This window comes from Zootoca vivipara, chromosome 6, assembly GCF_963506605.1.
Source record: "Zootoca vivipara chromosome 6, rZooViv1.1, whole genome shotgun sequence".
Lineage (NCBI taxonomy): Eukaryota > Metazoa > Chordata > Lepidosauria > Squamata > Lacertidae > Zootoca > Zootoca vivipara.
The window spans coordinates 70116240-70134842 of NC_083281.1; the positions used below are offsets into that span (position 1 = coordinate 70116240).

Below are 18603 nucleotides of genomic sequence, written 5' to 3' on the forward strand. Positions count from 1 at the left end.
TTAAATTAAGTGCCCTTTTTCAGGCCAAGGGCAACATTACTTAGTAGAAAGCTGCTGGGGGCTGTATTCCACTACTGGTCAGGACTAGACTTACATACAAGCCCTGCTCTTAATATACACAGACAATCACATAGAGAGAGGGGGACACAAAGCTATTTAGCATTGAAACAGGCATACAGTGGTCCCTTGACTTACGAATTACTCGACAGCCAATGTTTTTGACTTACGAACGGGACAAATGGCCGCACGCTTACAAATTTTTCTACATCCGAATGGAAACAGTTGGTGGTTTTAAATGTGGTTTCCTTGACTTATGAATTTTAAATGCGGTTTCCTCGACTTACGAATTTTTTCGAATATTTTTTCCCTATGGGAAACCAATTTTCGACTTACGAACTTTCTGACCTGCGAATGTGCATTCGGAACGGATTAAGTTCGTAAGTCGAGGGACTACTGTATATTTAATTCTCCGCTTAATTTCACCTTGCATTTTCTCCATAGACTTTGTCTTTTACAAAGTTTGTTACAGGAGTACTGGAAAGCCTTAACAAAACCAAAAAGAACTATCCTGACTGCAAAAGGAAAAAGAACTTGGGAACCTCAGCAGAAGAATGCCGATAAGATCAATTCACAGCTGAACTTCAAGCCCCACCTTACAGCTATTCAAAGGCTCAAGCTTTACAGTGCAACTGCACCTCTAAAACTGCATGTCTGTAATTGCAAAACGCAAAGGGGGCTTTTTGTATGTGTGCAATGACCACCAATTTCCCTCTCTGCTGAGATGTATTCTTCTTGCACCACCGCTTTTAGCAGAGGAAGACGTTTCATTCTCACACCATTTGCACTGTTGAGCAGCTGATGGCAGGAAGAGATCTGAAGGGCCAGATGAGAGCTAGTTTCAGGCCCACCCAGCCCATGGGCCCAACAGTCACCCACTTCTGTATTAAATAAATGCAAATTGCACACTCTCTCACACACACTTACCCTTACCCTTTTCAGAAAGCATGTGGAGACAGGAATATTTGAAGGAAAATAGCATTATGTTCCAAAAGAAGAGAGAATTTTGTCATTGAAAATCTTTTCTTCTTATGTTTCAAAGTTGAGCTAAAAGGGCCTTTCTTTTATTTATCTATATTTCTCCAGATAACTCAATCCTTAACATTGTACCGCTTGCCTTTTCCCGACTTAATGACATCCCAAACTTTTGTTGAAAATAATAGATTGAATTTAAATTTCCTTAAAAGTTTAAGAGGTAATGTTACAGTATAAATTTCCTACCAAACACTAAGTAGGGAAATATCCATTAGTGAAATTAACTACAGTTTCTAGGTAGCTAACAATGTGGCGTATACAGTAGGGCATGGCTAATGAACACTGCAGTGGGTGATATTTCATTATACAAATTAATGCTCACATTTTAATGGGAAAGTCACATAATGAATCTCAGCTTCACTGACAGCAATTAGAGACACAGATTGTCCCCTTCTGGACAAGACACTGTTTAGCAATAAGCAGCTGTGTAAAAAGTCTTCAGGTTTGCAACATATATATGCTTTGGGGGAATTGGTGTACAGTTTATATTAATGTACTGAAGCTTCAGAGCTAAGGAACATCCATATTTATTTCTCCCAGTATTAACTATGTAAAGACCTGTAGAAAGACTAAATAAATATCCGAGATAGGATTTAAATTCAATTATATGGCTTTGCAAAAATTAAAACATTCTGTCTGTCTGTTGTGCAATAGAACAGAAGGTAATATAAAACCCAGAATACAAGAGTATAGAATAATCGTATACCTTTCCTTTCCTTTGTCTTTGCTTTGCATCTTTCCCAGTCACGATAGCAAGGGAGTAAAGAGATTCAGAATGCGACTGGTATTTCTGACAAACAGATGAACTATGTGGGGAACATGTGCATGATCCAAAAATAATCCCACAGAACCTTTGATATTCCATTTGGTTTCAAAAGTGTGAAGTGAGTGATTAGAATGATAAAAGAAATTACTGAGTAGGAAGAGGCATAATAATGAACTAATTAAACCGTACTGCAGCTCTTTTCTAAAATATTCACGCTGCCATTGATGAAATGGGTTATCAATAACCGCTGCATTGATTTAAAAATCGGTTTGGTATTTTTATTAGAATATGCTCACAGAGAGACTCTTCACTATTTATTTCAATATATGTACATAAAAATTTTAAAGCCAACCATTCTTGCTGCTGCTGCTGCTGAATGCCACTCCTAGATGCTTTGCATGCAGAAGGCTGCAGGTTAAATCTCTTGCATCTCCAGGTAGCACTTGAAAGATGCCTGCCTTGAAACTCTAGAGAGCTGCAGCCAGTCAGTGTAGACAATACTCAGTAAGACGGACCAAAGGCTTGATTCAGTCCTGTATTTCTAATGTGAGCTGCTGCTTTAGACCTGCCAGAAAATCACTCTCCAATTGGATTAATTTTGGGGAGGACAGACAGACGGTGGACCTGGTTTCATGATGTGTAGAAATAGCAGATAAATATGAAAATGGGGCTCCACTAGTGAGCAGGTGATGATTTGCCCCTTGCATCTTCTCTATTAGTATCATTTTTACCAGTTTCATACTGCACAAAACTGGTCCAGAGAGCTACTGCACTGGACTGGGGCTGATCTCATCGAATGCGAAAGTACCCAAAGCAAAGTGGCTGGTCTTGCAATCTCACCTCCTTTATGTTTTGCAGTATGCATTATTCATAATAATCAATGGAGACAATAGAATTTAAAAGCGTTTCACTTTGACTGGATTGGACCCAATGGCTTTGTAATATTATTTATGCTGTCATTCAGGTGTGATAATTCTTAACAAGGATATCCTTTAGTATGCAACATTTAGAAATAGTTTGTAAAGACACTAGTATGTTACTGAAGACTTTATTGATTCTATTAAACGTGATTCTATCACATTTGTCACTGGAAATACATTGGTCACGTGTTCAATACCTTTCCCAGTAGCATGGTATACAGAAATCCTTGGTGGCTGATTAAATAACCCATTCCACTAAGAAAAAATAGTGTCTGTATCTGTTGTTACTTAGCACTGGCTTGGCCACTGGAAATTTGGGGTATCTATTTATGGTAGCAGGTAGTGTTTAAATATAAATTAGATGGGAAAAAAATGCTAGAGAACTGTTTGAGGAGAAAGTTATTCATTTTCCACCTGCTGCAACGGCAGCTGGGTGAGATGAACATCTGTTCTGTTATTGTTTATTTATAATCTGCCTTTCAGCCAAAAAGGCGGTTCACAAGAATAAACAGATATATACTAACAATACAACTGATACAAATTTAAAACATTTCAACTGTATTAAAAACCAAACACATCTGGATTCCAGCCCCAAAGGCAAAGAAAATTCCCTACAAGAAGGTTAAGAAATATAAGAATACTTAGGCAACACCTTCATCTTATAAAGGTCCCAGGCAGTGGGGTGGGGACAAGGCAGATGGAAAAGCTCTTCTGTAGGGGAGATGGAACAAGAACAATCAGCCTGCTGCAAGGCCACAAGGAATGGCAACCAGTCGGTTGAGGCCCAACCAACGACTTAGCTGGAGATCCTGCCCCTGCAGACAGTGGCATACTTTGGGCTCTTAAATTTCAGTGGCGCCCTGTGCAACTCCATTGTACAGCATTGCTTTGGTGTCCCCTGCAACATGCCCCCACCCCCAGTGCGACTGCATCTGTTGTGCCACCCTATTGCTGCCTCTGCTGCAGATTCCACCAGCAAGCAGTTTGGTCCCCCACCATCTCCCTCCCTTCATTCCAGTGATCCACCACTTGTACTCTCCATGAGGTGGCTCCTAAGCCCTGCCTATGTGGACCAATCAACAGGGAAATGGTGCTTTAGGCCTGGTGATTAGATCAGGACACAGTTGCAAGGAACAGTATGGGTAAAGAGAAAGCGGAAAAGATGTGGAGACCATCTTGGTCAAGAGGGGATTCCTCAGGTCAGGTTCTTAGGGGGAGGGTAACACTCACATGGCCTCCCTCAGCACACTAAGCCATGGGTGGCCATGATGACCAGGAAGTAGTGCTTTAACTGGATTGTATCCAACTTTTGGATTTTGTTTGTATTGCTCTACAAAGGCCTGAACATCTTGGACCCAGGCTGCCTCAGGGACTGCCTTAACCATTACAATCAAGGCTGATCACCGAGATCATCTGCTGGAGCATTGTGTTGTCTTTGTTGTCATTTAACAACCACAAGAAACTGAGCCTTTAGTGCAGTGCAGGCATAGACAAACTCAGCCCTCCAGATGTTTTGAGACTACAATTCCAATCATCCCTGACCACTGGTCCTGTTAACTAGGGATTATGGGAGTTGTAGTCCCAAAACATCTGGAGGGCAGAGTTTGTCTATGCCTGGTGTAGTGTTTCTCAGACTTGGATCCCCAGCAGTTGTTGGACTACAACTCCCATCATCCCTAGCTAGCAGGACCCATGGTTAGGGATGATGGCAGCAATGGCACTGCTTTAGTGTCATTGGTAAAGACCTGGGGAACATTCTACCCACAGAGATTCAGCAGCTGTTTTCTGGACCAACTTTTAAACACCTGAAAACTTTTGTATTTTGCCAAGGCCTATGCAAGCAATTAAGAATACTGTACATCCTTCCACAATGATTAATAGAGAATGAGGATATACTCTCATTCTCACGTGTTCTCACTTAAGCTGAAATGAAGTGGGTGCCCCAGTTCATTACCTCCATTAGTGGGTGGCAAATTGGGATGGTCATTTCAAAAATTCTCAGAAGGGCAGGGCCTGAACCAGATCATCGGAGTAGTATAACAACCTGTGCCTCTTTCCAGGGAACTGGAAATTGTAGCTTCATAAGAGGCATAGGTTTCTGGCAACTCTTGGCACCTTTAACAAACTACAGCTCCCAGTTTTCCCTGAAGGAAGCCATAATTATTTAAAGTGGTATGATATTGCTATAAAAATGCATGGTGCAGATGGGGACTAAATACTTTTAAGCCTGAATTTTCTGATTTTAAACTAATTTAAAATAGTTTAGAATATATAGCTTTAAAAACAACAACACAACACTAGGATGCAAGTGCAATTTCTAATTTGTTTTTCTTTTGGTGGGGAGGGGGAGAGATGTGCAAACAATGCAAAAATTTTCAGGGCACAGTTCACAGATGGCTGGTTTGGCATTTAGATCATTTCAGTGAAAGAAAACAGTAGAGAAAAAATAGTTCCTTGTTGTTGAGGTCGCTTAGAGAAATAATTGCTGTTATTGACAGAGTACTATTAAAAGGAGCTTCTAGAACTGTCAGACTCCTGTCTGTTTCAATGACTATTCCAGCATTCCGGTCTGCAAGGGAACCCTTGATTGCTAACAAGTGCTAGTATACATTTAAATTCACATTTATCTAGACATATTTTTCCTTCCAGGTGTATATGTGTGAATTTCTGTAAATATTTCACATATGTGCTTTGCAACCCAGAGTTCTTCTAAATCAGAAAGAGCCGTACAAGTTTAGCACTGAATTAGAAATATATATATTTAATTCATGGCGATCATCTTATATGTTTTAGAACACTATTTAAGCCAATCCTTACTCTGTTGAAAAGTGCTTATTAGAGGTAAATTACACATTTTACTACTGGAGCATTAGAGGTACCATTAGTGCAAATTTAAAGCACTACAAAAAAACCCCAGTAATGTTAATTTCAAACATAGAAACTAAATATATTTTCTACCTTTTATTGCCCATTCTCTCTCTAATTTTTATTGACTACCTTTTATCTTAACTATATGTTCTTACTCAATACGATTGTAATGCACTGTAACGGTATTAATATTTTATAGAAGAAACTGCATTTATAGTTCTTTATTTGGAAACAATGCAGCAGGTCTGCAGATCTTTGAATCCTTCTGGAATGGTGCCCTCCAAATAATGATAAATTACTTGAGCAGAATGTCATTTGCTAATTATATCCATGATTTACTGCAGAGCAAGACTTAAATCATTCATTTCAGTCTTGCGTAACAGTGCCATAAAAATTTTAGGGTTAAAAATTGTTTCCATATGTATAATTTAAACAAATTTCAGTGCTATTGTTTACAGAAAAACATTGTAGTCATCCATTTGTTACATATTTTGTGCCCCCCCCCCCCATGGCTTGTACTTTTAATGATCACTGTGGTGGAATAGTTTTGCTTTGTTTTAATAATCATCATATCTTTTAATTCTGAAGCACTTTTAGCATAATAAGTTAAGGAAAATATAACTTGTGTGTTTATGCTGTGTAAGTCTTGAGTTGATAGAAAGCGATTTAAAGAAGAAGTTTGTTTTACAGGGGAAAGAACTGGAATTAGAAAAAAAATAGTGGGTGTTTGGAACCATCATTATTGTAGAAGGATAGATGTTGATCCCCTCCCAAATAATTCATTTTAATACAGCTAATATACCTATTTATCTTTTGATAATTGCAGGTGAGAAACCTTACAAGTGTCCCCACTGTGATTATGCTGGTACACAATCTGCTTCCCTCAAATACCACTTGGAACGACATCACCGGGAACGGCAGAATGGAGCAGGACCACTTTCCGGACAGTCTCAAAGTCAAGAACATAAGGAAGAGACATCAAGTAAAGGATCAATGTTCATTAGACCTGAAGTACTGAGAGGAGCCTTCAAGGGTCTTCCTGGAATAGATTTCCGGGGTAGCATGGGATCTCAACAATGGTCACCAGGAATGCTTTCCTCAGGAGATCATCCAGGTCATTCAACTAGCATGTCTTCAGAGGTGTCTTCAGACGGCATCAAGGGGTCTGACATATCTTCCAAAGGGACACGCTTTTCTGAGCTGGGCAGAGCTTACCATAGTATGGTTGGAAATGGAGTGAACTTCCAAGGGTCGTTGCAAGCTTTTATGGACAACTTTGTCCTCAGTTCCTTGAAGAAAGAAAAAGAAATGAAGGATAAAGTCCTGTCTGATTGCATTTCCACAAAGCCTCTGGCTTTAGAGAGTGGTGAGGAGAAATCATCTAATAAGCAGAGAAAAACAGAAAAATCACAGTATGAGCCTCTTGACCTCTCTGTGAGACCAGATGCAGCCAGTCTTCCAGGTTCATCCGTTACAGTCCAAGACAATATTGCTTGGCATGGCTGCTTGTTTTGTTCATTCACAACATCATCTATGGAATTAATGGCTCTTCATCTCCAAGCCAATCATTTAGGCAAGGCAAAGCGTAAAGACGGTGTTTTAGGATCAACTAGAAATGGTAAAGACCCACCCAGGGAGGCCATTGCTTCAGCAAATAAAGCTAGCTTGCTGCTGACTTCCATACAGTCCAACAAAGATGTAGCTACTTCCAATTTGATTGGTCAGATAGACCCGGCTTCTGAAAGAATGAACCAAGGATCCAAGGACTCTCCAGGAGAGCAGAGGAACACCCCTTGGCCTGGTCACATGGATTCCACTTTTTATAATTTTGCAGCAGATTTCTACAAGCAATTTGGCGTTTATTCCGGAGTTGTCGGAGCACAAAATGCTTGCACCGGTAATGAACCTGACATAAAAACACAAAGTGAAGATGATCCAAGCATGCTGCTTACTGACTCTGTAAATAAAAGTGCTACTGACGACCTGTCAGACATAGCTTCCTCTGAAGACATGGAGTCCTCCAAGGAAGAAACTATTGATGATGAGGACATTGAAACAGAACCTGATCTTATGAACAAACCATTGTCCAATCTGAGCAAAGATGGTGCCGATAGGGGGGACAACGTACAAGTCTCTGTTGCCTCAAAAGGACTCATGCCGCCATTGCCACCTTCCGGAAAGCAGTGGCACAGTCAGAATCTCCTCGCCTCCCATGAAGCTACACCAGGTGCCATGAAGCCTGAACCAACTCAGAGCCCACAGGTCCTGGAGAAGCAAGTCAACATGTTGTCGGTCCTAAGAGCCTACAGCTCTGATGGCTTAGCAGCCTTTAATGGACTTGCAAGTAGCACAGGAAGTAGTGGATGTATCAAGAGACCTGACTTGTGTGGTAAGTTTTAGAATCCTTATTTCAGACCATTTCAGAGAAAAACAACAACCCACAAAATTACTGAGTATGTCAAACTGTGCTTGTTAGTAAATTTGGCTTTAAGATGATGTTTTAAAACCTTGGGACAAAATTCTACTTTGTTACAAAGCATGGACCTCCATTGAAATTAGTGGTGCTTCATGCAGCAGTATGTGGCCTTTATGCGTGGTCCAGGCCATTAAAAAATTACATTGTGTAGTTTTTAATTAGATAAGTAGTTATATAAGACATTTGTATTTATGATATGTGACCAGAACATCTGCTGCTTCATTTCGATCAATCTGGTTTTATTTTATTTTTTAAACTGACGTGGTAACTTGCAACTTTTCAGCATTTGAACTGAGAAAAAAACCTAAAAACACTAAATGCTTTGCCAAGCCTAAGCCTAGTTTGCTTTACAAAAAAAAAATCCTTATGTTGAATAAGGGCATATTGAATATGCTCAATGAAATATAAATTTTTTAAAAAATCTGGGTGGGTTATTCCAATTCGTAGTTATATTTTTATAGAGAAATCCCAAAATGTATTAATCAGACAGTGAGGATTATATCCAATGTTAGTAAAACTCAGAGTTGACCTACTGAGATTAGTGGACCTGCTTTAGCCCGGCTCATTAATTTCAGTGGATCTACTCTTTGTATAACTTAGCTGGGTTCAATCCTAATATTTTATTATTTTCAAAAGCTAGGCAATTTACTGTTTCAATTTCCTTACACAATTTCCTTATGGTAAACAACACAAACATCAATTACCTAATTAATAAGACAGTTCTGTATGTATGAAAAACAAACAAACATGCTGTTGTCCTTGAGCAGGTGCATATAATCACTTTATCCCTATGCACAATTATTTTTGGAGTCACCAACTGGCTGGTTACATCGTCTAGGTCAACTTATCTAATCATTAGGTTATCTAGAATGTAAAGAGTTTAAACTTGCTTACTGCCTTGATGGTTTCAGCAAAGTCTATTTTTATTGCTTGTCCAAAGTGGGGTGATTAGGAAGTCTGTGTCATATTATTGCCACCACATAGTGACACCAACATTCCTCATGTGTAGAGAGAGAGGGAAAAAAATTGGGTCCTTTTCCTTTTCTATATGATCCACAACCATGAAAGCCTCAAATACCAAAACTTCTAGTGTGTAGGAAAATCCGGAGGTTTATGCAGCTTTCAGTGCAAATAGACTTAAACAAAATAAAAAAACCACCCTTTAATGAACAGAAAGGGCCTGTGCAAATTCATCTTTTAATATGATCTCTGTAGTTTAAAAGCACAGAAAGAGCTGCAACAAAAATGCCAAGCAGACCATTAAAAAAAATGAATTTATATACTGCAGTGGTGATAAGAAATAGAAAAGAAATGTAAAAGCTCACTTAACTAGCTGCACATCCTGCCCCACTAGATGGCACGGGCACCCTGATCCTACAATTCCAGCAGTACAAGGGGCACATTTACAAACATGGGCTTGTCATATTCACACTTTACATTTCTGGATGCGCCCCTAAGAAGTCTCAATGCATGGAGTGTTCCTGCACCAGCTTTGAAATCTTCAGAATGGGGGTATACCATTACTGGGCTGGACAAACCAAGATAGAACACCCCCATTGCAGGCTGATGTACGTGCGTTGCAGGGGGTTGGACTAGATGAACCTTGGGACCCCGTCCAACTCTACAATTCTATAGTTCAAAGTGCTCAGGAAGAGTGGAGTGCAGAGGCACAAAAGCACACAGCCTAAATTCATCTTATTAACCCAGAGAGGTGACATACACAGTAAGCAGTTTAGAAATAGCATTCAGCAAGTTGGGTGGGGGGTGGGGTGGGTTGCAATGCCATACCTCTAAACTTTGCCTTTTGCAAATCAAGGCCACCCATGCTGCTTGGCTCAGAAATATGCTGGGCTGTTTATTTTTAAAATGTGGAATCACAGATTTACTAAATTGGAGCTTATTACACTAAGACAGAGCTCTCTTGGGCAGAAGTAAAAAAAGAGAATGAATTCAAGTAGTTGTTGGGAGACCATAGTTTTAGAGGATCCACCTTATTTTCTACTATTCTAGGTGTAGGTATGGGGTGAGGTCTAAAGCCCAGGTGTTGGAGTGGAGTGGGATAGAGGAGAAGACAGCACCATTCATATTGCTATATATCTGGCAAACCATCTCAAGGGCATTCACAAATCTACGTACAAGGACTGTTGCGGATCTAAACAAATTGTCCAGCAAATTCAAGATACTGGATCTTAAATAAGTGGATTTGCAGTCCGTTAGGAAGGTGACACGCATGCCTTGAACTTTTAATATGCAGATACGGCTGCAGGGAGCTTTGAATGGAGAAGTGTGCCATTCTGAGCTCAGTACCCATAACTATGCGGTGCAAAGAATGTTTTCCAAGTTGTCAAAAAAATAAAGAACTATGGGATTTCTGACAGTCTGAAAAATATTGACAGCTGTTAATGTTATGCAAATTGAAAGTCCCACATTCCCTCCTTTTAATAGCTGTTCAGCCTCGTGATTATGAAAAGGAGGCTGTCCAAAAAATCTAAAATTTAAAGTTTCTCAGCGTGAGATTGTGATCAAAGTTTCACAACCTTACTTTCTATTTAAGTGTTATATTCACTTATTATAAACCAACATTATCATCGTCATCATCATCACTTTTGAAAGCAAATCTGTTTTATTTTTTAAATTTTCCATCTTTCTGATTCAAAATTAATTTCATGAGTTGCTGAGTATATGAAAGTTTCACAAGCTGTGCCTTTTAAAACTGAGATAGAGCATCAGAGCTAAGAGGTTGATCTGCAATAAGTTCGATTATTTTTATACGTGGAATTGCAGTTCAAATTCTCTTTCCCACACCTCCAGATTATTATTATTTTTAAAGTTAGGGCTGATATCTTTGCTAGCCATTTCCACAGAAGTCTTCGTAGTTGCAGACTATGAAGTTGTAGTAGCCTTGCAGGAGTATTCTTCAGTATTCTTAAGAGTTCTGCCAGTTAGTTCTCCTGAAGACTGAAAATAAATTAATGTACATGAAACACAGATCATTGCTACTGAGTTTTCTGCTGCTCCTCAGACTAAGGAATTTTTGTGAGCTGCTATCAGAGCAAATGTTGAACCCCTTGGCCTACTCTGAAAGAAGTGAATTGGTGGCATAGTCAACACATTCCAAGAAGCATCCCTTGTGATTGGTTGCATTTGTTGCTCGTAAGTTATGTTTCCTCAGTGAATGGCTGTAGAGAGCAGTCATAATGGATGACTGTTCAACTAGTAGTAACAAATCATGTTACCCAGTTGACCACTTGAGTTATCATGCATAATGTAGGTATTCTGAGAGATGGGTTGAGTGTAAGGCTGAAATTAGGGGAAGGATTGTTGTTGCTTCACTTGGAGGGTTGAACTTAGAGAGCTTTAGACTAGCTTTGCTTGAAAGCTACTTGCTGAGTGGCATTTCAATGGAAATATGCTAACATCTCTCAACCCAAACAGTGTTACTGTCCCCTTCTTTTTTAGCCCAGTTCAAGCAGGTTCTTGGCTGCTTTGAGCTAGTGAAATAGCAGTGCAATCCCAACTGTGTTGTCTTTTGGCTAACCCAGGTCCACCTATCATCACAATGGGGCACTCATGACCTCTTCATGTGTTATGGTTTAGCAAATATACTGTGTGTACCTATCATGTTCCTGTAATACATGGGAGGGGTACATATTTATTTTGTCCCTCTATCCATATGCTGCAAGAAGGGGAATGGGTCCAGTCTCTCTGCCACACATACTGGAAATGTACATACGGCGAAAAGAATGTGAATTTCTATTGCATATTATGGAGCACCTGGTGGGTATGCATTGTGCTTCTCTTCATTGTGTAATGATGAAGTAACCCAGATTAGTTTTGCTTCTGCTTAAATGTATGAGTGTGCCTGACATTGCACAAATAGATGGATAGAGTCCGTTCTCCTAATGATGGTCATTCTTTAGTTTAGTTTAGATAACAACTAACTGGAGACATTTGTCATTTATAGGTTTTTTTAAAATAATACCTTCTGACCTTTTGCATTATCCCATTGCCATTATGAGTTTTAAAATGTGACTGATTCACTTGCTCTGATGGTGAGACAGTCAGCAGGAATGTTCTACCCATATTGATCTCAACATCTGCTCTCCCCACTTGAAATAGGTTCTGTCATCCCAGTCAAACCTTCCCCAATCCTAGCTCAGAAAACAGTAGTTTGTAGACCAAGACAATCATTCACTCTGCTGCTTTGGTGCCCATGTTTAACGGGTATGCATCCGGAGACCAAAATATTCCCATGCATTCCATAATGGACATGAGCAGTGTTCTAGGATAAAAGTCATGAATGACGGCTTTTTATTCTTGTGTGTTAAATCAGCACACTGGCTATTACAAAGTAATATGTTACTTTGTAAATAAGTAATTGACACAGACCTGGCTACACACACACAACAACAACAACAACAACAACAACAACAAACAAACAAACAAACAAACAAACAGACAGACAGACAGACAGACAGACAGTTGATTTGCTTAACATAGCAATATGGATCAGATTTTCTCTTAGATATACAGTGGTACCTCTGGATGTGAACGGGATCCGTTCCGGAGCCCTGTTCGCAACCTGAGCAGTGTGCAACCCAAAGCACCGAATCTGTGCATGCTCGCTGCGCGATTTGGCACTTCTGCGCATGCACGTGATGTCATTTGGGGCTTCTGAACATGCGCGAATCGAACAAACCTGGAAGTAACCTGTTCCGGGACTTCCAGGTTCGGCGCGTTCATATCCCGTGATGTACGCAACCCGCAGTGAACATAACCAGAGGTATGACTGCATATAACTGTTAAATCACTGAAGCAATCCAGTTTTATATCTCTAGAGCCTTTATGTAAGAGCAATATAGGGCAAAATTGAAACTTTATAGTGAGCTGAGGGTTAGACCACTCTGTTAGCCACAGTGATGACCATCTTGTCCCTTACTTTTAAGGGACCTTTCATCAGCTAACCAGTGGACAATTTAGTACTTTTTTAAAGTTGTGGGGGGGGGGAGAGAGAGAGAGAGAGAGAGAGAGAGAGAAACAGCAATACTGAGATATACATATACCCTGTAGCTTTAAGGAAGGAATGTCTCCTGCTTTTTAAGAATTAGTTCTTCATACCACTACCTTCTGTTTACTCAAATGTAAGTCCCATTGAATTTAGTGGTTCTTACTCCCTTGTAAATATGGGATTTCACTCCTAATCAGTTTAATACTGAAACTTTGTTCAGTGCTTTTCCTCTCCACTCAAGACAACATTTATGGTGAGGACCACTGAGATGCTTCCCATTAATATAAGCGTATTAATGTGATATAATGAAACACCACTCTGCTGCTTAGAACATCCTTCTCAACACAGTCCACATGAATGTAATGTGAAATTAGGTGGGAGGGGGCGCAACCACATGATACCCATAACATATTCTATTGGATAAGTTTTGTACTGTTTCCTTTTTGTCATGTGACTTGATCTTAACTTCCAGCCACTTGCACCTTCGTCCATATTTTGTTATTTTTGCTTGGTGATCCTGTCATAGTTGTGGTATGCTACTTTAATATCAGATTTTGATCTTTCTTGCCCATACCAGTATGTTGGTATCAACGAGCCTTAATTAGATGTTATGCAGCTAAATTAACAAATGCTTATAAAGCGCCTTGCAAAGGTCCTGAAGAAATGAGGGCTACACAAATATGGAATGTTGCTTCGCCTCCAGCATTATATCTTTACCAGAAGCCTTCTTTGTGGTTGGCAGTTATATTTAATCTCACTTTAACCGCTCTTAGAAATAAAATGAGGATATAAAAACAGTCCCTGTCACTATTTATCTCTGAAAGTCTTTGACCTTCTCTAACATACCTGGCTGCAATCTTATACACATTTACCTGTGGTACCCTGTGGTACTTACTTCTGAGTAGGCCTGTATAGGATTGCATTGTTATTTTAAATAGGGGACTGTTGTGTTGCTGCTGAATATGCACATTGTTGTAATAACATGGATCTTATTAGAACAACCCCAGGGTCTGTACTTGTTCAGCTGCCCCATGAGAAAGGTATGAATTAGATCTATGAATTATAATATTCAGAATTTGCTGCTTTCCCCCCCTTTTGCTAAAAGCTCTGATCTACTTTGTTCCATGTAGAGTTTCTTCTGTTCTTGAAACCACATTTTGGCTCTTAGAAACAACTTGGTACCATGTTGAATGGAATGAGGTGTCTTTGTGAACCCATCTTCCATCACTAACGGATTGTATAATAGTCTGTTTTATGGTAGTGCCTTCCAATCTCAGGGCAAATTCACAAGGCTATGCTTATCTTGTGATAACAGCAGCGATTATGACAGCTTGCTTGTTTGGATGGATATCACAGCTCAACTCTCCTGGACAGAACTTCTTTATCACATGAACAAAGTGCATTTAACTGAAAGGAATCATTATCAAGCAATAACTACTTAATTGCTACTACTTCAATTAAGGGTATGAATTTGCATGCATAACTATGATAGTTTCATGAGAATTGAAGACATGCCTCAGTCTAAATAGTCGCTTTCCATGAGCCTAATCTCATGATCTTCTGGGCATGGTCTTCAATAGTCCCTCTGTCTGCCTGTGTCTCTCTCTCATACACACAAACCCTCCCCTATGTTGACTCCAAGGCCTGTCATCCCATTGTGAACCAGCCATGTGAATCCTGCATCATAAGAAGGATTTGCTTTTGACATGTTACTTACAATCAAATTGTGGTGTATTCAGCAGTGTACGAAAAGTGGAATATTATGCAACAGATGCACATGACTGGCTCATCATGAGTTGAACCATTTGAGAGCCATTGTGGTTCTTCCTGAGACAATTCTGCACTAACAAGGTAATTAAGTAATATCATGGTCTACCTATATCACTCAAATCTCTTTTGCTCATCTTTCCAAAATCTCATCTTTCTTTTGCATTTGGTCAAAGTCTAGCTGAAGCAAAATGTTTGGTTGATTTGTCTGTTTGCCTCGCTTCTTCATATTCCTAAATTTCTATTAAATGTCATTCCACTGAATCCCAAGGTTCCGGGAAAATGACCTTGTGTGCAAAGGCATTAAAGGTGTATTTTCCACTTTAAATGTAAGCCACCACAGGAATTAGCAAAGGATTGTTCAGCAGGAGCTTCATTTACATTTGAGTGTTTGTGTATGTTTCAGTTGGGAGAGGGCAAAATTTAGCAAAACCCAAGAAGTCTCTTTTATGGATAAATTCAGGGATCGGGGTTAAATTGTAAAAAGCCTGTGTATTATAGAATCATTTGTCATGATTCTTTTTCCTTTTCTTAAGAATCTGTGGCATTATCATTGCAGGACAAGACCCACTCCCCCACTTTTTTTCAGCAAAAGAATCTCTGCCTTCTGCGTGCACACCTACCATGCAGGAACATTTAATTGTATGATAGAATAGTCAGTATTGGTATGCAGTATTAAGTACACTGCCTAGATGAAAGTTCCCCCTGAGTAACAATAAGCTTGCTCTGAAACCTCTCTCACACATCCTTCTCCACCTTTCCTAAATAGCACCCTTTCATTTGCAGAACTCTATGGGATCTGAGGAGACATTCAGATCATGCCATTTTCTTTTCTGCCATTACTGTGGTAGAAGTTCTTTAGTCCCTAATGAAGTTACTCCTCGTGTTTGTCTGTGTTAACTGGGATCAGAACCTGGCCCTGGGTCTTTGGGCTTCAGCTGCTGTTGTGGATAATGCATTGCTATTTGCGTGGCAATATCCAACCAAACTCATATGGCTTTCTTCCTTTTTTAATTAAGTCGAATGCCAGCAGCCCAATGAAGTTTGCACTCCTGGATAAAAGGGCTGGTCTGTGCCTAGCATTGTATTTGCCAAATGGTTCGCTAGTCATTTCAGTACAAACAAATGGATGGTGTCAGTAAGTCTGCAAACACTGTTGACATTTAGCCTTGTTTATGTTACTTTCCTTTTGCTGCACATTTTTGGCTCAAAAAGCTACTGTCGGAATCAACAGTGACTTCCTAAGCAGAAGCTAAAGGGCCCAGCCTCTTCTAAGCCTCACCCCTGGGACCACTTGCATTATTAAGTGTGGAGGCTTTGACTTTGGGATCTTGTGCTCAATATGTTATTTGGCTATCTAGGATTACAATAAAATTAGTCTCCAAATTTGTAGAAAAACAGAGACCAAGACAATATATATATATATACATTGTTTGTTATTTCTAGTTCTGTTCCGTTTTTCCCAACTCTGAACTAAAGCTGTGGAAGGGTGACTGGAAAAGCAAGCCGTTGTATTGTGCCTTCTAAGGATGCATATTCAGAATCACTTAACGCAGATTAGGTTCCCTTGAACTTTCAGAACCCTCTTGCCATTTAGAATCAGGGTGCTGAAGAGCAATGAAAAGCTGATTCTCCTCACACTTTCCATGGTGAGCTTACTCTTGCCTTTTCATTTTAGTGATTATAAGTACACAAACATTGGATAATAATTATTCCCGATTAATTAAGCAGGAGACATGAATGTGTGTGCAAGTGACGGAGCTCTTCCGCTAGGCCATAGATCACAGAGAAGTGACACCTAAACATTAGGAAGAACTTCCTGACAGTAAGAGCTGTTCGGAAGTGGAATTTGTTACCAAGGAGTGTGGTGGAGTCTCCTTCTTTGGAGGTATTTAAGCAGAGGTTTGACAGGCATATGTCAAGAATGCTTTGATGGTGTTTCCTGCTCGGCAGGGGGTTGGACTGGATGGCCCTTGTGGTCTCTTCCAACTCTACGATTCTATGATTCTAATTCTGGCTCTTTCTATCCCTGGCACCTGCTGGTTCTACCAGTTCTAGAAATCCTTCTGATTCTACTCACCTCTGGGTCCTCAGTCCAACATTGAGTTAGACTTCTCTGGGCTTAATTGTATCTGGCTGTGTCGCATTGTATCCAACATCTTCAGCAAATTTAGCAAATGAACCATAGTGGCTAGGTGTAATTTAAATAAGTACCATGATGTTTATTATATTTAAAGGTAGGCAGGAAAGAGAAAGTTAAATCAGGCAAGATAGGTCCAAGGTGCACCCTGGCACATTTCTTATTTTTATGGTATTGGAATGTGACATGGCTGGCATGTTCCTTGTTGCTTTCTTAATAAGTTCCACGTTCTATCTTCAAGTGTCTTCAAAATGAAGGACATCTGGCAATTATAATTCAAGTGTATTTAAAATTCAGAAACCTACAGCCTGAACTTTGGTCTACTCTGCTGTCCTCTGAGATACCTACAAGTATTTGCCATGTACTCAAACCATGGTTTCAGTCTCACTTAGCGTATAAAACTACCATAGCATAAATGGGTAGACTGTAATCTGGCACAGTTACTCGTGTAGAATTCCCATTGACATCAGTAGGACTTGCACATAAGAAGAGTGTAGAACTGCAGCCACAAACCAGTCCTGTGCTGTTGTTTTTAGTCATAATTTTGCACCTTAAAAAAGAAAGATATACACAAATAAGAACAATTTTTGTCTTTCACATATCAGTATTTTGGATATTCTTTTATTATTGTAAAAAAAATGTGTAATCTTGTTGAATTTCTGAATCTGCTGCTTTTCTGCTCATGTTCCTAGATAATTATATCACTGGGGGTAAATGTAATGTTGCTCTGTTAACTCTTTAAAGCAAAGAGGAATTTCTATATATTTGTCAAAGAGTAGGAATCGATATATGTGTTCACTATAATCTGTTTATCGCAGCAATACAAAAATCAAAGGCTTTGTAATATGTTTTGTTATGTAGGCATATGAGTCTAGAGAATGGACTGCCTTCGAAGTGGAAACTTCCTTTTAAAAAGATTACTTAATTGTCATTTCTACTTGAGTTTTAAATAGTTTCAAATTTTGTAATACTTTAGGACGACAAGAATTACTGTAGTTATCTTTTTTCACATTCTTTTGAGAAATGCTTCCAGTTTAATATGTTGTACCAGTTTTCCTCTTCTTCAATATTAACCAAGAAATGACAGTGAAATTCAATGAACAAACACTCTTGACAGCCACAGTTTTTTTAAAAAACCTGTGATTGAAGTGAAATGTGTAAACTTCTGCTGGGTTATCATGTGCTTTGAAATAGAGTATTGTTGGAAGTAATTAGAAAATATATTAAGGTTTCCTGGTAATGAAGGCATGTAAGTTTTAATAATTGTTGCTTTCTGAATAAGTGTCACACTTTATCTTTAAATGTATATGGAGTTCCAAGTTAGGTCATTTCTGAATGGAATGTAAAACAATACTAAAAACAATGCTTCAATAACTTATCTTGGTGTTGCTAATAAAATTAAAAAAGCTGTTAACCATTAGTATAGTTTGGAGTCGTTTTGTTAATTCACTCAACAACAGAACTGCCAGGAAGCTGCTCTGTCAGCTGGAGGAGAAGGATTCATCCCGAGGTGTTTTACAGGGAAACTGGGTAGTGCAACTGGTTGGGATTTCATTTCTTCTTTCT

General features: G+C 39.3%; 1 protein-coding gene across 3 annotated transcripts in view; it reads left to right on the top strand.

Moving 5' to 3' along the window:
- Positions 1-18603, top strand: part of ZNF536 (zinc finger protein 536) — a 378399-nt gene that overhangs the window by 286143 nt on the left and 73653 nt on the right. For all 3 annotated transcript variants that reach the window (XM_035119162.2, XM_035119159.2, XM_060276095.1), the window contains exon 6: positions 6473-8035. In XM_035119162.2, coding sequence (XP_034975053.2) covers positions 6473-8035 — 1563 coding nt within the window. The remainder of the gene's footprint in view (positions 1-6472; positions 8036-18603) is intronic.